Source organism: Molothrus aeneus, chromosome 2 (genome assembly GCF_037042795.1).
Source record: "Molothrus aeneus isolate 106 chromosome 2, BPBGC_Maene_1.0, whole genome shotgun sequence".
Lineage (NCBI taxonomy): Eukaryota > Metazoa > Chordata > Aves > Passeriformes > Icteridae > Molothrus > Molothrus aeneus.
This window is the reverse complement of record NC_089647.1, coordinates 43,620,745-43,638,701: the sequence shown is the minus strand read 5'-3', so window position 1 is coordinate 43,638,701 and position 17,957 is coordinate 43,620,745. Positions and strand designations below refer to the sequence as shown.

At 38.8% G+C, this 17,957-nt stretch overlaps 1 protein-coding gene across 1 annotated transcript in view; it reads right to left on the bottom strand.

Moving 5' to 3' along the window:
- Window positions 1-17,433, bottom strand: part of RNF17 (ring finger protein 17) — a 45,021-nt gene extending 27,588 nt beyond the window's left edge. Inside the window, exons 1-15 of the mRNA XM_066570884.1 lie at window positions 17,354-17,433; window positions 16,738-16,819; window positions 16,058-16,149; window positions 15,318-15,376; window positions 14,293-14,348; window positions 12,956-13,055; window positions 11,800-11,880; window positions 10,316-10,413; window positions 9,355-9,526; window positions 7,955-8,031; window positions 5,632-5,706; window positions 4,378-4,469; window positions 2,686-2,847; window positions 1,914-2,106; window positions 1,295-1,460 (exon numbers count right to left, since the gene is read on the bottom strand). Coding sequence (XP_066426981.1) covers window positions 1,295-1,460; window positions 1,914-2,106; window positions 2,686-2,847; window positions 4,378-4,469; window positions 5,632-5,706; window positions 7,955-8,031; window positions 9,355-9,526; window positions 10,316-10,413; window positions 11,800-11,880; window positions 12,956-13,055; window positions 14,293-14,348; window positions 15,318-15,376; window positions 16,058-16,149; window positions 16,738-16,814 — 1,500 coding nt within the window. The 5' untranslated portion in view covers window positions 16,815-16,819; window positions 17,354-17,433. The remainder of the gene's footprint in view (window positions 1-1,294; window positions 1,461-1,913; window positions 2,107-2,685; window positions 2,848-4,377; window positions 4,470-5,631; window positions 5,707-7,954; window positions 8,032-9,354; window positions 9,527-10,315; window positions 10,414-11,799; window positions 11,881-12,955; window positions 13,056-14,292; window positions 14,349-15,317; window positions 15,377-16,057; window positions 16,150-16,737; window positions 16,820-17,353) is intronic.
- Between the last annotated feature and the right edge of the window lie 524 nt (window positions 17,434-17,957).

Here is a 17,957-nt window from a genome sequence, read left to right as displayed (position 1 = left end):
TGGGGTTGTCAGAGAATGTTAAAACAAAAAATACAAACAAAATAATTAAAAGATAGATAAAGTAAATGCAAAGAAGAAAGCACAGATGCATCTGAACAGATTAAATACTGAACATGGTCAGACTTGTCTAGTCCATAGCCAGGACAGCACTGAATGGAATTCATTATGGATGAGTATGTGTATTAAACTGTATAAAACTGAGTCAGGCCAAAGGACTGCAGTTTCTACCATGTTTCTTCTGAAGACCCCTCAGATTGTTTTGATACATCAACCAGAATCATCTGACCTTACTTTCATTTCATGACTTTCCCATGAATTGAGAGAACAGAAATGTAAGTTTGTCTTCTTGCGTCTTCACACAAATGCACAACCTGATTTGATCAATTTACACGTTGCTGCTCTCCACAGCATCCTGTGTAACATTTTATCTACCTTGGAAAAGCCTGTCTTAATTTGTTTCTCTGGGATCAAGTTAATGCATTTCTCATTTGATACTGCAAATCTGTGCCTCTTATGCACAGAAAAAATTGAAAGTACATATAAGGAAGGTGTTTTATCTACACTTGAGAAAATTGTTCCAGAACTTTCCTATTTAAAGTTACTTCAGTCAACATCAGACTGGTAAAAACTCCTCAAAACTGACCAACAGTTAATACTGTCAGAAATGCACAGGTGTACTGGACTTAGTTCACTTCCACGTGAATGTAGCAAGAATAAAGCAAGCCCAATAAAAAGTGAATACTGAAGGAAATAATACTGTTATATATATATTCATTTTTTGGTAATAGAATAAAGGTTGGCAGTACTTTATTTGTGATTATACTGAAAGAGAATAAATAACACTTTACAATAGTGGCAAAATTTTTTAAGTAACAAGTACAATCCCTGAAGGGATTACCTTAAATTTTTTTTAAGAAGCCATTTATTCTTTGTTTGGATGACTTTTGAAAGTTACTGCTTGCATAGTTACCAGACAGACACAAAAGAAGAGGATCAATTTTGCAATTACTTTTTAAACTTCACAAAAGAACATGTCTAAAGTATGAACAGTGAGATTTAAGCCTGAAATATACAATTGTAGTCTCACAGGCTTTTTAAGACTTTCATTTCTTTTCCAATGAGAGCAATGCAACACATCTTTTTACAAGAGAATTTAACTTAAAAAAATAAACCCTGTACTCTTGAGTTTCCTTCTGTTTATATTGGAATAAAATAATTTTAAATTCCATATTTACATTCTTTACAGAAATCTTATTAAGAAGGTCCTGAAATACTTCAAGCAGTTTGTACTTACTTCATTTTTGGGAACAACATCCTTCAGTGAACACCGTACTGCTAAAGGAGGAATGGCTGCAAGCTCTGCCTCAATGTGCTGGTCAGGCTTCCTCACAAACAGACAAATGTCATGGGTTTCAATAATTTGCAGAGTAGCAGGATCAGGCCTTTCAGTGGGATCACATCTAATGTCAATGGGAATAAATGCAGCACTAGCTTTAAAGCAAAATACTGCAAATCCAATGCCTAAAAGCCCCCAAACCAAACCCCAAACTTTTATTGTAAATTATTATTGCAGTAATTGGCGTAATGTCATGTCCATAAAACAGAATTTTAAAGTCTCAGTGAAATGCATTTTTTTAAAACATTTAGTACTTACATGCTCATGAGTTTGCTTTTGCAATTCATGTCTCAGTTAAATATTTTAATGAATGCAGGCTTGTACACTTGTGCACTTAAATACAGTGCCACTTTTTTTTTTTGAAGGGAATATGTATGCAGAGAATACCAGAGCCATTTGGGTATCTGGTTTTCCACCTGTGTGAAGTTGAGGAAGGACTTGTTTCTCAGAAGAGTCCTTGAATAACAACAGTAAAGACAGCAACTGCAGACAAAATCCCTTCTTTCCATAAACATACCCTGAGAAAATCAGAACTACAGAGCTTCCAAAATCAATCAGGAATACTTTCAGCAATGCAATATCACACACTTTGTATCTTATTGGACCACAAAGCTTCTTCCTCTGATTTTTACTTTCTACAGGAATTAGTTCAGTGATAGTTGCACGGCACCACATTCCAGTTTCCTTACTCTTAATGAAAGTTCTAGCACCTATATGGAAGCAAATACAAAAGGACTAAATTCAGTATTTTAGAGTATTTCACACCAAAACTATTGTTACAGTTCTGCATAACGCTCCCCTATTCCCATCCTCCACACAGGTAATAAAAAGGCTACTGCTACAATGAAGACACAAAGACAGTAAATCTTGTCTCTGTAGCCACCAGAAGTTCCCCTCACATTAATTTACACAGTGTCTTTAAGGCTAACAGGTGCTTGGCTTGTATCAAAAAGTAATTTCTGGTAAACTTTCTATAGTTCTGAGAAAAGTGGCAAAAACCCCACTGACATAATACATACTTTTTATCAGTTTTCTGAACACATTATGGAAGTGGGTAACATCATCAACATGTTGGCTAGGAAATAATTTTAATGATTTAAGAATGTATTATTGTCTTTCATTTTCCTTTCTAGAATGGTTTCTATTCAGTCAGTGAACTTTATAAGGACTGCTTTACCACATAAAGGAGTGGGAGGGAGGAGAGAAAAAAGAAAGAATATGATACTAAGGAAGGTATATTGCAAGGTAGTATTTTAAGCTGTGTAGACCTTTAGAAATTAACAATTTACCTAGTTCCAAAATGTCTGAAGGCAAGAGATAGGAACTCTTACTACAGCAGAAGTTTTCTAATTTTGTCTGCAAAGCAAATGCTTCTTTCTTCTGTGAATATCTCCGAATATAGAAATGGCATGGATTTATAACATGGCTTACCAACACCAATTCTGTCAAACCTGAGTAAGACATAACAAATTATCAAATACCCTCCAAGTGACTCCAACAGATATTATCAGGCATATGATTGAGTTTATGTTGCATTAATCATGATAATATTACCTCTAACAGATTTTAATCTGACAAGTCTGTTCATACTTGTTTCAAACTATTACCATGTTTGCTTCCTGATGGAATTTTTTTCTTCTGAACTACCTCCCTTTATGCTACCCTCCAAAACAAAATGCTGACTCACAAAGTGGTAGCCTGAATTTAAGTGGGTAATTCAGAGTTTTTATTCCCTCTAACAAGGACATAGAAAGCAAATTAGAGATTAAGACTTCTACTTTTAAGAACAGGTATGCTAAGCACTTTCCTATAGTTAGTGTTAGTGCACAAAGACCAAGGAACTAGCCAAGAGATGACCCTATGTGTGACAGGATTTGTGACTAAACATCCAAATCCTCTGCACTGCAGGCACCTCCCTCCATTAGGGATGCAAAAGACAGGTTTCTCTTTCTGAAGCCACTCAACAAAGGTTGTTAATGGATCAGAGGGTTTTGGAAGCCCCACAACCCAATTCTTACAGGAGTATTTTATACCTGCAAAGAGTGGACAACATCATCTAGACTGAATGTCACCTGCATGACTGATCAGGGCACACCAACCAGACAAACTTGCAACATCCTGGAGCACTGCCACCTCTGAACTGCAACACATCATGGGTGAAAGACTACACAGAATCTGGCATCTGAAACAATCTGAGCAGGTATCCAGGACTGCACTCCAAATTTAGGAAATGCTGCATCCAGAAGAGATGCAAGATTTCTCTTGGCCATTTCCAGTGTAAAAGATGGCACCTGAACAAGAAGTCTGAATGACTTGGAAGATTTCCCCTCTAGGGACACAGCCTCTTTTGGATCACCCCTGGTCATCATCTCCAAGAGTGATGAGTCAGCTATCTTGTCTTACATACAGAACTATGGAACTATAAAGGCTGGAAAACACCTCTAAGACCCTGGGCACCTCCTGCCCACCAGCCTGGCAGCTCTGCTGGACTCCCTCCTGTGTGTGACAGTGACTTTCAGTACCACAAGGTCCAATACTGAAAACAGTACTCCAGATTCAGTCTTCTGACAGAGGGGAAGGATCCCTTCATGGACTTGTCAGCTACACTCTTACTAGTACGATCCAGGGAGAACCTGACAAGCTGAGGAACCTAGCTGCTCCTGCCAAATATCATAGGACAATGGCCTGAGAGAAGATTCAAGAAGCTGAGGTAACTGACAGAAAAGAATTCTCCAGGAGCCAATGACAGAAACTCTTACAAGTCAAAGTAAATCATCGTATAGCAGATAGTGCTTTTGACCCTCTTTGGAGTTTTCAGTTTTCAGTAAGCTAAACAGGAGAACAAAAAAACCCTCAAAAGAATTGAAACAGACACCATTAAAGAACTTGCATGAGCCAAACACACAGCATAATACAGGACTCAAAAACTGGATCACACTCAGCAATGGAACACTGAAAGCATGAGGTACTAAGACACTTGCCTTCCATGTCATCTTCAAGTATTTCTTCTATTATGACATCAGGTGTTTCTTCCTGCTCATCAAGGATAAGAGTGTCTTGCCCATTATCTTCACTGTATTTGGGAAAAATTTTATTTGGAAACAAATTAACATAATTCAGTCTGTTTCTAGAAAAGCACAAGTCAAAGCAGAGCTTTGATTAAGAATGCATCACTATGTCAAAAAATGCCTCATAAGACCTGCTAGAAATAAACTGAATTGCACTTTTTAGTACCAAGACAACAAATAACCAGTACTATAACTCTGAATCCTAGGAAGAATTGTCACAGACACAGTACATATACTTGGGCACAGCTTACTGCAAGAGCTACCCCCACCTAGATGATCAGAGACCACAAGTACAAATACTAACTATTTGAAAACAATATTCATAATATGATAAGATAGCTCAAAGTTGAAAACAAAAGGCATATCAGATGCTTTTGTACTAACAGATACTACTCACTCTCATGTGGAGGATTTTCAAGTATTACAGTATGCAATAAATCTTTTTTAGCATATTCATTGTTAACTACAACAGCCCTAACAGCAACTCCATCCTATTTTTTCAAGTATTAGTCAAAGACCAAACAAACAACAACAAAAAAACAAACAAAAAGTCCCCAAATAAATTAAAAGCAATTGCAATTTTAAAAATAAAAGGGTTTTCTTTGTTAATCTTAAATTTCTTTTGGCATTTGACACAATCTGTATTTAGACTGTGAACTGGAAATACTACCAATTTCAGTACTTGCTGTTCATTAGATTCATTTACATGCATTTTCATGTGCTGAAATGATTAACATCTCTATTACATGCAGTACAAACACAGCAGGCACAGCACCCAGGGAGACAGTTTTGTGGTTGCCTTGGCCGTGTTAGGTTTACAGTTGGACTCAATGACCTTTTCCAGCCTAACTGGTTCCATGGTCGAATCATTAAGTGCCAATCAAAGTTGAAAAGTAAACAGCATAAATGAAATCTGGGTAACTTAGGTGATTCAGCAAAATATACTAGGGCAAAACACAAGCAAAACCAAAATGTCAGAACTGAAACACAAACTGGACTGACTGGAATGGTGATTGAAATACCAGCATATAAAAATTTGCTTTGCTTCAATAAACTCTTTGAATTCTATAAGCACCTACAGTTTTTATGATTTGGTCTCCAATAAGTACATAACTACTAGAGCAGGTAAATTACTACATCTATTCTCTTTCATTAAAAAATACTTACTTCCTTGTCATTCCCTGTTTAATGTCTTCCAAATTTTCTAATGAAGATGTAATCTCAAAAGCGTTCAGGAACAATCTCAAGAGAAGAGAACAAATATTATAGAGAGTTACAAGAATACCTAAATCACTTTGACAGTTTGAGACCTATGGTGTTTTTCAGCACAATATTCATGGAGGGGCAAAGTAAGATTAATTACCTACTCCAGTTTATTTGTTCCTACAAAAACCAGATATGGCTGCTCATTTATCTTCATGTTCATATTTAAAACCTCTTGTCTTATGCTTTCTCTCTCATGCACAGAGTGCTGCAGCATTCACCCAGTTTTCTCATCTACACTCAGTTTAGTTCAATATATTATTCTGCACAAAGAATTTTCTTTCCTTTGTAAAGAACAAAACTGTAACTCAAGTCCAAAATATATGCTACTGTTCATTGCTACATTATTAACTATTTTCTTTACCAATGAAAACCAGCAAAATCTTTTAAGCACTTTTACATTTAAACTAAGGGAACTGTGAATGTAACTTAAATAAATGCCTTAGCTTTTCTATCCAGTTTTAATTAACGAAAACCAAAATGTAAGTAGTATTGAACAGTTGTCTGGGCTTCTCTCCCACTGCCCCTTCAGGAAAGTATCACTCTTTTTTCTACAACATTTTATGTCTACAGCATGTGTCGCAACTTCTATGCACCTCCTACTTGTGGTTTTTTTCACCTTTGGTGTAATTTTGGAGTGGCACAAGGTACATAATGCCTTTAGAGTTATCAGGCCTCCTTTGTCCTCTGTTCAGCTGAAGTTCTCAAAAAACTTCCCAATGAAAAAAAAATTGGATTTTGTTATGTTTCAGCTTTCTTTTAAATTGGGAGAGTTTACCATGCATTTAAACAGGCATCTCTGAAATTGCCATTCATCACTGACAGTATCTTCAAAACAGTGACTCGGTAGGTAGGGCCTAAGTTTTCTAAAAGAGGATTTTATAGATTGCTTTATCCATATTCTAACTCAAGAACGCAACTAACAAGACAGGAGGGGTCCTAATTTTTGTCTCATGTTGGAACAACACACCCAGGGTCACCATCCCTGGAGGCATGGGGCTAACAGAGCTGGGGCTGCTCTGCCTGGAGTAGGCAAGGCACCAGGGAGATCTTACAGCACCCTCCAGAAAGACAGGCACACACAAATTTTCTAGAGCCTCCTGCAATAGTTTAAAACCATTACCCCTTGACCTAAGGGAATGTTGATTCAGAGTAGATAAAAGGAATTTCTTACAGTAAGAGTGGTGAAACAGCAGAACAAGTGGCTTGGAGAGGTGGTAAATGCCCCGTCCCTGGAAAGGTTTAAGGTCAGACTGGATGGGGCTCTGAGGAACCTGATCTAGCTGAGGATGCCTTTGCTCACTGGAGGACACTTGGGCTATACAACCTTTGAAGGTCCCACTCAAACCAAACCATTCTATGGCTGTGATTTAAGACATGTAGACACTACACTTAAACACATGGCAAAGGTAGAACTGGTAGTGTTAGGTTAATGGTTGGATTCAGTGATCCTAATAGCCTTTTCCAACCTAAATGATTCTGTGATCCTACAAAAATTGTTTGCATTTAGCATGTAAATAATCAACTTGCTCAGCTTCATTTCTCTGCACCAGTCAGAATCACACCCTCCACTCTATTCCCTGAGAGGTTCCACATCCTGAAATACAACAGGAGCCCACCCCAAGATGTTCCAAAGGAGCACCATCTTTGTCCTGTCCCTCCATCATTTTCCAGTGTGGCCTTTAGGCACCAGGAACTGCAGCACTCTTGGCCAGCCTTATGACCAAGTTGCACAGGGTCAGGTGTACCTCAGCTGTGACCAACTTTCTTACTCAACTTCTGCTACAGAAATCATCAGTGGCTTCCAGTGAGGACAGCACGGCAACTGGGATTTTCCACAACTTTCTTTAGACACCAGCAGTCCAAAAAGCATTTAATGTTTCCTGAAGGTCAGAAACTGACTCACTAAAAAAGTAATTAAGCCCTTATTCTCCCAATTTATTTCTATTTGTAAGAAGTGGCAGAAGTCTGTCAAGGGTTTTTAAAGTGCACATGTATTTGCCTATATTTCAGCAAATTGTATGTGTTTTCTCCCCCATGCCTCACATAAAGGCTATTGCCTACTTTTAGTGAAGAGTTCATACTTATGCCTGAAGTAGTTTTTCAGTCAACTGCAAGTGAAGAAGCTCAACTTCTGCTGTTTAATTGTCCCATGAACAGTTTTTGTAATTAAGATACACAGGGAGATAAAAAGAGGCACAGGTTATCTCCCACTCCAGTCATTTACCTTGAAAGTATTTTGTCCTTTAAATTCTTCACTTTTGAGAGCTCAGCCTCCACTGGCAATTTCAAGTCATAAATAATCTGAAATGAAGAAGTACAATCTTAGCTTCCATTAAACAGGAAGTTATACAACCATCTATTATCTATAGCATGACACCTTAAATTTTATGGTAAAAACCCCAAGAGTTTAGCCAACAGCCAATTCTCAAATATGCCTCTTGCCTTATTAACACTTAATGGTTGGGATTTTGTAATCTAAGCATGCTAACAGAAGCAAAAGTCAGATACTCCTTTTATTTCAATATCTAATGAGAAAGTGATCTCTAAGTAAAAAGGCAGGCCTATGAGAGGAGAGTGGTGGCTGCCAGTTCCCAAAAAACTCACAGTGGTGAGACAGAAGTAAATGCTAGAAAAAAAGGAACAACTAGGTGTCTTTTCTGAGTCAGAAGACCCAGTTTCTTCAGCAGGAAAGTGACAAATAGATGCAGGGTAGGCGATTCTGAAAAGCACATTTCTTCAAAGAATGACAAGACCAATTATTCATTCCTTTTCTCAACACAAGGACTACAAAGGCTCCAAATGAAATAGAGTGGCACATTTTGAAATCACAGAGGAAGCTTTTTTACATAAACCTCACTTTAAACAGTAAAAGGTGGAACTCACTGCCACAACCTATGCCTATGTACATACAATGCACATATGTACACACCCACACACATTGCCACAAGCTTTACAATGGCATTAAAGAAGATGCTCCACAATCTTATGACAAAATAAGGTAATGTTTATTCAGTGTAATGACCCTGATGCATCCTATTGATACTAAAACCCTCAACCTTCAACTTCCCCAGTTTCTTGGATGCTTCCTCCAAGCATCTCTCCTCTCTGTTGCCTGAGACTTCAGAAGATGGACCTCTGCTCTGATACAGCATGGCAGGTAGCATGGATTTCTATGAACAGCAGATATGATGGGGAGAAAGAACAAAAGTAAAGGCCTGGGACCAAGAGGATCAAGTGAGCGTGGCTATGAATACTGGAGTAGTTCAGTGAGAAGGATGAAGAGCTCTGGAATAAAAAAAGGCTTAAGAAACTGAACTGATCCAAACATCACCTTTTCACTGATCAGCACTGTGCCAGTTTTCCTATCCTCCCCCTCCACTTCCTGTTTCAGATGCCAAACTCTTCAAGGTAAGAACCACCTTTTTTTGCTTCCTATCAGTCACCCAACTGTAACTTGTGACTAAGACCAAATAAAAATTCTGTGTCTGTGAAGAAGCAGGTTAAGAATATAACAGCCCCAAAACGTCAGCACTGAAATCGGCAAACTGGGACCACAAACTTCTAATCCAAATTTTAATATATTCCTTAAAAATAAATTATTTCACAGTGCAAGAATGTTACTACCTGAGCGAGATCACAACAGTTTCTCAGGGCATGTGAAAATTTTAATTCCTTTGCCGTCTTAATGGCACCAATCAAGTGCTTCTTCTTCTCTTCAATGATTTCCTTTGTTTTTGCAATACTAGAAATGTAGTTGTTGATGTTCTCCTTTAATTCTGCGAATGATTTCCTTTTCCTGTGTTAAAGACATTACTTTTCATAGAATTTAAAACGCACTCAGCTGCACAGACTCAAATCTGAACTGTTACACACAGCTCTGCCAGCCACACAATACAAAGTGGATACATCTCACACACAAGGATCATCTCCCCCAAACAGTGAGAAGTACAGGCATGGGAAATGCACTCTGTAATTGGAGGAACCATGAAAGTTAAGGAGGTCACACTGAGAAGATATTTATTAATTAACTATTTGGAGCACTCTTCCATTTCAGCCTCCTGATATTTCCAAACACATCCAACTGAAAAATAAACAGTTGAATTTTACAATTAATTCTACTAAGGCAGAATTAAAGACCATCCCCCCTCAGGGGCTCTTCTGGAAACCTGAGCTTTAACACCTCTCTGCCCCCAGTCTGAAGACAAATATTTGTGAAAATCGAGAAATGAAGTGTCCCTGTGCTTTTATCAGCTTGAAAGCGTGCAGGAAGTAAATATAAAAAACCCCTGCTATCCCTGCTGTTAAAATTTATCATCCACTAATAAGAGTATTGCAAAACCTCAAAACTGAGCTTTTTCAGAAAATTAACATTATGAGTAGTTTTTCTTATCCTTTTAAGAGCAGAGGCAGCATAAGCTAAACCAGCTCCAAGATGCCACAATGAAAGGGTAAAAATAAAAGACAGGTACTACGAAATACTGCTACAAGAAAGTTCAAAACAAAATTTTACTCTTTCACCTGAATTAGGACAAGGTTTGTTGGAAAAGTAACTCACCCGTGCCATACTACAAAACTAGATTACTACCTTGACAGAAGAGTAATAAGTTCATCAAGTGTTCTATCTGCAGCTTCGGTAACTTTGTCTTTTTTATGCTTTACTTTCAACTCCAAGTATTCCAGCACCTATTTTGTTCAGTACAAATAAACATGCATTATTTCATTATTATTTTATTACTCTCACAATACTATTACTACTACTTTTAAAATTCAGAACAGAAGCAATGAACAGTAAGACAGTGATGGATACCCCAGCAGATAGAGGTACATTAAACCACTTATAGCTCATTACAACCCTCTGTTTTCTCTAACCTGGAGTCAGCTGGCACTGTTTGAGTCCCCCACTGAAGCTTTTAGGTCTATGAAGAAACACACAGATCTTGGGCCCAATGTCTCACTTTCCTTACCTGACCTTCAGACCTGCACCATACACAGATAACAGCATGCTGAGATTTCTACTGATTTTAAAAACTCATTGTGAGCATAAAGGGAACATTTAAAAAAAATCTTCCTCTGGCTAAACATCAGTTTTGTCACTACAGTTACATTTAGTGAAGAGACCATGGGAAAAGCAATCTCAATAGTGCAATACTGCTTTGGAAATTTCTCAGTATTTGTTAAAAATCTGTTGCAAACCACAACAGATTGCTATTATAATATAATACCCCTGGGTTATTATTGTATAGCTGCTGAAAGGGGAAGTTTTTACAATATCCTATTAGTAAATGAATTAGGAATTCAACATAGCTTTGCTTAACATAAAGATTGGCCACTAGAAAGTAATGGAGAACAGGCCTCACTGACACTTTCCACCACATTTACCAGAACTAAGTTTTGAAACATTAAATACTTCTATACTGTGTGTCTTACAAGTAAAATACAAAGAGATGGCAAAGACAGAACTGCAAGCTTTTCTACAGCACATTTAAGAAGAGCTAAAGTTTGTTTAAATTAATTATCATTGATAAAGTTAAAAAGGTAATTAATAAAACCTATTAACAGCATTAGCTGGCATTTTAGGATTCTTCCTGTGTTTTATACTGTGCATATAAATTACTTGATTTACATTTTTCTGCACATTTTGTTGCATTTTTTACTTCTGCTGCCTTCATAACATCTTTTCCACCTTTAAATGCAGAAAGAGGCACACTAGAATTTAAAAGTTAGACTAGCTGCTAGAGTAAAAACAAAAGCTGAATTTTTCCCTGATCCAAGGAAACACAAACTTAGTACTTAAAGACTGGCTTGCATATGGTTCTGCTAAATGTATGTATTGACCTATTAACTTTAAATTATGCACAGGCTTGTGTACTCCTTTGCAGACTACTTCTCAGACTGTAGCCTGGGCTTTAAGTGTGTACTCACAGAAAGAACATGAACAGTTGAAAGACAAAACAAAGACAGGAAAAACAAATTTAAATAGTGCATTAATGTGTGACTACCCACAACAAAAACCTCCAGTCTAGGAGAGGACTGATTATTTAGTGAGTTATTTAACTAAATTTCACTCACCTTGCTTGCATCACGGAAGTGGCCAAGATTACTAACAGCTATGCCCAAAGCTTCATCAATATCTTGCCCAGTGTTGTTCTCCTAAAGGAAAAGTTTGCCAATGAACATAAAAGTTGCTTGCACAACTAAAAGGCAAGAGGGTCTACAATCATTTGCCATTTTGACAGAGGCATTTGATGTGGATGACTGATGAGCTATGTGAAGACTCTGAGCAGCTCCATAATGGCCATCAGGCACAAAACACTTGGCTCACCTGAATTTCACTGAGAACATTTCCACTGCAGTATTTCTGAAACAGAGCTAAATTTATTTCTTCAAACAATTTAGTTGCATACTCACATACAAAAACCAAATTAAAACAGTAAATGAAAAAAAAGGCAAAAGAAAGTTACTAATACAGAGAAAAGAAAACATGGAAGATTGAAGAATGGGAATACTGCAGCCTAGAACAAAAAATAATTAGGAATATCACTTGGGGAAAACCCCTCAAAAAACGTAGCTAGTTTCCAGTAGTTTGCCAATACAAGGAAACCATTTTCAAACTATAACAGGCACTGTAACAAAACTACCTAAGAAATCACATCAGACATTTGTAAGGTTAGTGTACAGGACAATCCCCACAGAAGAAAACATGACTGGCACTGGATATACAGTTCCTTTATGGTCACTTTAAAATATCCACAACCTATGTTTTCTGGTCTAAAACCTCACAAACCTATTTAGAAAGATGAGGTTAGGAAATTTAACAGAACGTAAAGAGGTCCATTTGTCCACCAACCTTGTTGTCCTGAATTACTGTTTTAAGGATGTGAACATAAGCCTTGCAGATGCCCCAAATTTAAAAACAAATAAAGAAGTGCCCAACTCAAATGTTGTGAAGCCTGGGGTATCTTTTAAGAAAAGCTAAATTCAAAATACATAATTTCACAGCAGCTGGACAGACCTAAGTGTCTTCAGCTATGATCTCACTGAGGAGTCTGAGCTGCACTCATTTTGTCAAGTTATCTTATGAACAGTGTAGCTGCACATCCCTATGGTAAGACAGAACAGTAGCAAGAAACTGTTAAGGCTGCAGAGTTTTGTTTTACAAAGTGCACTATTAACTATGCATATACCAAACCAAGTGAGAATATAAGGAAATTCCATGTTAACGCACCATGTCAGATGATGGAGCTAGAGCTGATCCATCACTCAGCCCACCATTGGAAGAAAATGGGTACTGAACATTTTTCTCTTTGATACTGTGACTGAAGGGCCTGCAAACAAAAAAATTGTAAAGAAAAGACCTGTGCATTTTAAATAAAGTACCAAACTTCCTGCAAATACTTCACAAGAGTATTTCAAAATCTATCATTAAATACATATACAGACCTATTTATGTAACAAATAAATTCACACATATAGCAGATACCCCATTAAAAAATATCTCCTTTTTACTATAACCCCCTTAAAAGTAGCCTTGACAATTTTGGCAAGGCTGAACAAAACCTTAGCAGCTGGTAGTGATTCTTATCCTCAGTGAGAGTAAATGCATGACTATGAATATTCCAGGATTCATTTTTCATTTGTTACTGTTAAAATCTTTAGAACACATGACCAATGACACCAAAACCATTTACTGGCAACCTGTTAGGAAGGCTCTTAAGTTTTATCATATGATGACCTCCAGCTGCTCTGCTGCAACAGCTAACAAGACTCCCACAAAAGCAGTGTGCATAAACCAGCCTTATTCCAGGGAGGAAGCCTTGTGTTGTTCTTCTGGGGCTCAGTTTGTTGCGTCTGGCCAATGGTGAGAGCGTCGGGAGAACACTGCTGCAGAGACTGACAGCCAGACATGAAATCTTTCACTTTGGGCAAGGTTAGCAGTGCATGTTACATGCACCAAACTCAGAAGATAAATTCCCTACATCTTCCTTTCAGAACAGGTTCCTTATGCAGCAGACCTGAAAGAATTTTGTGGGACTATCCTTGTTTGCATGAACGTCAATCTCCACAGCAGTAACACTGCAAAGGGAAGATAGCCACTTCAAGACTTCCTTCAGGTTCACACTGACTGGGCAAATAAACAAGTGAATGTACTTTAGATTTGACAAGACCACAGAATATTGCTGGCATAGTCTTCATATAGCTGTGACTGGTTATCGAAACAGAAGGAGCAATAGGATCAGCAGGTGAGTCCTTCCCACCACAGCCTGGCAGTTCAGCAGATCTCTCTCCCTCTGAACCCTTATCAGCCATCTACCACAGTGTTTAAACTTTCAGTTTCACACATTTTCAAGCCAAACCAATTTGGTTTTTGCTGCCTCTCAATGAAATGATACTTGTAGTCAATGTGTTCCCACAGTATCAGACACTCATACCAACAACACATTAGTGAAGTTTAAAGGACACATAGAAAAATCAGCCCAAGGAAAATGTCTGGAATCACTTACTTGGTCAAGTCTTCCCCCAGGCTGGCATTTAAAGACATGAAAAGATTTATTAAAGGTTTACCTTGCTTGTCTTTCCGAGCTGCTGCCACACAGCCCAAATTTAAAGCCCGTTCTGTTCTAAATTTAGAGGGGAAAAGGAAAACAAGTTAAACCACAGGCTTACAGCCAAATCCCAGGGAAAGGTATTCTATAAACCTGTTTTCACCTTCAGTATCCACCCCTGCCCACCATTTCAATTAGACAGAGCTTCAAAGTAAGTGCTGCTGAATTGTACAAGGGGAGGTCTAAGGAAAGAGCTCCAAAGTGGAACATCTGTAGCCATCAGTGCACCTTTGTAATAAATAAAAGTGTTTCTAGTAAAAGGAATCCTGACTTCATGTTTGCACTCAGTATTTTCCCCATTATATTATGCAAAACTCATAACATACTTGATTCCTGAAACAGATTCTACATTGTCCTTTTTCAATAAGACCTAATTTCAGGGCTTAAATGCCAAAGATCTGACTCACTTGTATTTTGCAATAAATGCTAAACTTGAATTTCATAAGAGGAAAAAAAGGCATTTCATGTTTGTCCAAAATGTAAATTTCAATGAAACAATGGCATTAACATGCCACAACACACAAGAGTCATGCACAAGGCAATTTGTTTTTTAAGATGCAGAAGCAGAAAACCTCAACACTGACGCACTACTGGGCAAAGTGAAGTTGTTTTTTTTTTTTTTAGTATCTTTTAATCTTTATGTATAGAAAATGTACATATTAATGAGTAGCTTTCTTGCACACTGTGTGCACACAAGAGGGTGGAACAGATCTGGCAACAAGGGGCACTAATGAGAATTGTAAAAGCACACCCTCCTAAACCCAAGCTCTGAACAGCTAATGTGCACTACACAGCAACACTGTGTAATGAGAAATGCAAGCAAGCACCTGCTGGGGATGTAGGTGGTCATAAAGCACAGACCCTGAACACAGAGGGGGCCTGAGCCTGCTTTAATCACTCTCATGAAAACTCACAAGCTCCTATAAAATTGCTACTTCACACCACCCCAGTGACTACTGAACTGAAAGCTTTAGATCAACTTACTTCTGCAGAAGAGAAACAAAACAAATCAGTGTCTTCATCCTTCCCATCACCATGCAACACTGTAAAAGCAAGCACAGAAAAACCCACCCCTGAAGGGCATCCTAATCCATAAAACAAAAGGAATACACCATCACCAATGTAGTCTTCTAAATAGTATTCAGCAAGTCAACAGGAATTAGAACCCTGACTTTTTTAAATAAGGGAATTTAAGAGCTAGTAATAGAAATCCAGATGGATAGATATAAAACTTAGCTGAGAATTACAAGGACTGACTTGCATGTACTGATTAGGGCATTATCTGTTATCTTTAGCTATATATATATTGTTACTACATTCAGTACAGGATAACCATACAAAAGGAAAAAAGGCAAAAAATCCTGGACCTTCAAAAAGCACAGTTAAGTACAGGAAAGAAATTGGCTTAATAAACACCCATAAATACTACGCATCCCATACAATTTTTCAACTATTGGAAAAAAGTTACTCATGCAGAAAAACCCAGAAAAATGAGGTTTCTTTTAGAGCAAACTTGACAATCACTTCATCAAGAAAAGAAGCCGGAGAGGGATCAAAAGGAATTAATTGTTCTTGCTAACTACTGGTAAGTAGCAAAATAAACAATGTGTTAATCAAATCCAGCAGCTCATCTACTGTCCTTAACAGATCATATAAAATGAAAATTAATAGTGAGTAGTGCATACTATAAAACTGCTGAAAATAAAAGGATCCCAAACACTTACCTTCTGCACTGAGAGCTTTAGACATATGACACAAATCACCATTTCTCTGATATGGCTCTGTAAAATGCTCTTCTAGTAGCTTAGCACACTGCCTTCAGAGGTAAAAGTAAAGATTTAGGAACATCAAGAATATTAGTAAGAAACTAATTCTGACTTCCAGCTGTTCCAGAGCTAAGCTTTTACCAAATGACTTCACAAAGAAGCTGCAGTTAACAAAACACACCACAAAAAAATCTGTCACCCTCTCTTAACTGGGGAAGTACATCATCATACATAAAGGTGATACTACATCTGCTAGGCATGCAGTATTTCAGGTAACTAGAACCGGCACAAATAAATTGTTATGTAATCAGTTTTAATCACATTCATTATAGTTATTTGAAACATACTGAATAAATCAACAGAGCTAATTTGTACAAAATACATACAGATCAGTATGATTCACTAGCTAACAGCATAACAAATTGCATTAAAAAAAGGCTCTTTCCATGAACCTACTCCAAATACTGGAACTTTATATAAACTGACTATTTTACTCACATACACAACGGTCTCACAACACTGCAGAACACAAACATTACTTCCTACATTTTCTCAATTCTATTTCCTGGTAATTGCGCTGTCAGAGCTTGATAATAATAATAATAATAATAATAGCCACCATCTCGAAATCGACATACCTCACACCTTTCATTCGACTTCTGGGAAGCTCTCTATTACTATCACCCAACAAAGAGAACTCTCCCATTCCACTCATGGCGCCTAATATTTAAAAAAAAAAAAAAGAAAAAAAAAAAGAAAAAAAAAAGGAGACAAATTACTTTCAACCTTTCAACGCAGCCCAGTTCATCACTTGAGCCAATACTAGAGGATTGCATCATTTTGCATGGAGCAAAATGGAAGTGATAGACACAGAAATCATATCATATACACCTATGTTGTACTGGATTCTTACACACCTATTTCTTCCTTGAAAAGCAAATCTAAATGGAACAGACCAGCAGCCTGCCCTGCACTGCTCAGCTGCTCCACCCCGACCCACCAACCACAGCTGAGCACCGCAAGAAGCTCCCAAGCTCCCACTACTGTTGGATACCATAAGAAGCTCCCAAGCTCCCACCACTGCTGGGCACCGCAGGAAGCTCCCAGCTCCCACCACTGCTGCTCTCCCACCTCCCTCCTGAGCGCGTACCCTCAAAGGATGGTTTCTCCCTACTGCAATTGTCCCCATACTCACTCCCTGCCTGCAATCCAGCCCACATACTCCCATCCCTGGGGACTGCTGCCGCCTCGCACCTTCCGCGGTTTCTCAGGCTGTTGTTTTCGGTCCCTGCCCCAGAGGAGCGCTCGCTCTCTCTCTCTCCCGCGGCGCTGCGGGCGGGCTCAGGGACGCGCGGCCGCCGCTCGCGCACCGCGCCCACTCCCCGCGCTGCCGCGCCGAGCCCCTCGCGCGCTAAGATGGCGACCGGCCCGGGGCGCCTCTCGAGGCGGCCGCAGCCAATCGCGGGCGGGCGTGAGGGGCGGGGCGGCCGTCCGCGGCCGGGTGGATCCGCCATCGTGCCCCATGGCGGAGGCCCTGCTCTGGGGGGAGCGTGGCACCTGCGGGACGGGATAGGACACCGCTTGCTGTTCGCTCGCTATTTCAGCAGCGAGAGTAGGGACAGAATCGGGAGAGTGGAAGGTAGAAAACCCGTGGGTTGAGGTTAAGGTAGTTTAATAGAGAAAGAAAAAGCTACGCGCATAGGCAAAGCAAAAAACCCCGAGGGGTTAATTCACAGCTTCCAATGGGCAGGCAGGTGTTCAGCCATCCTCGGGAGAGCAGGGACCCATCACGTACAATGTTAACTTGAGATGACAAAAGCCATCCCTGGAAACGTCCCACATTCCTTTCTTTCCCTTC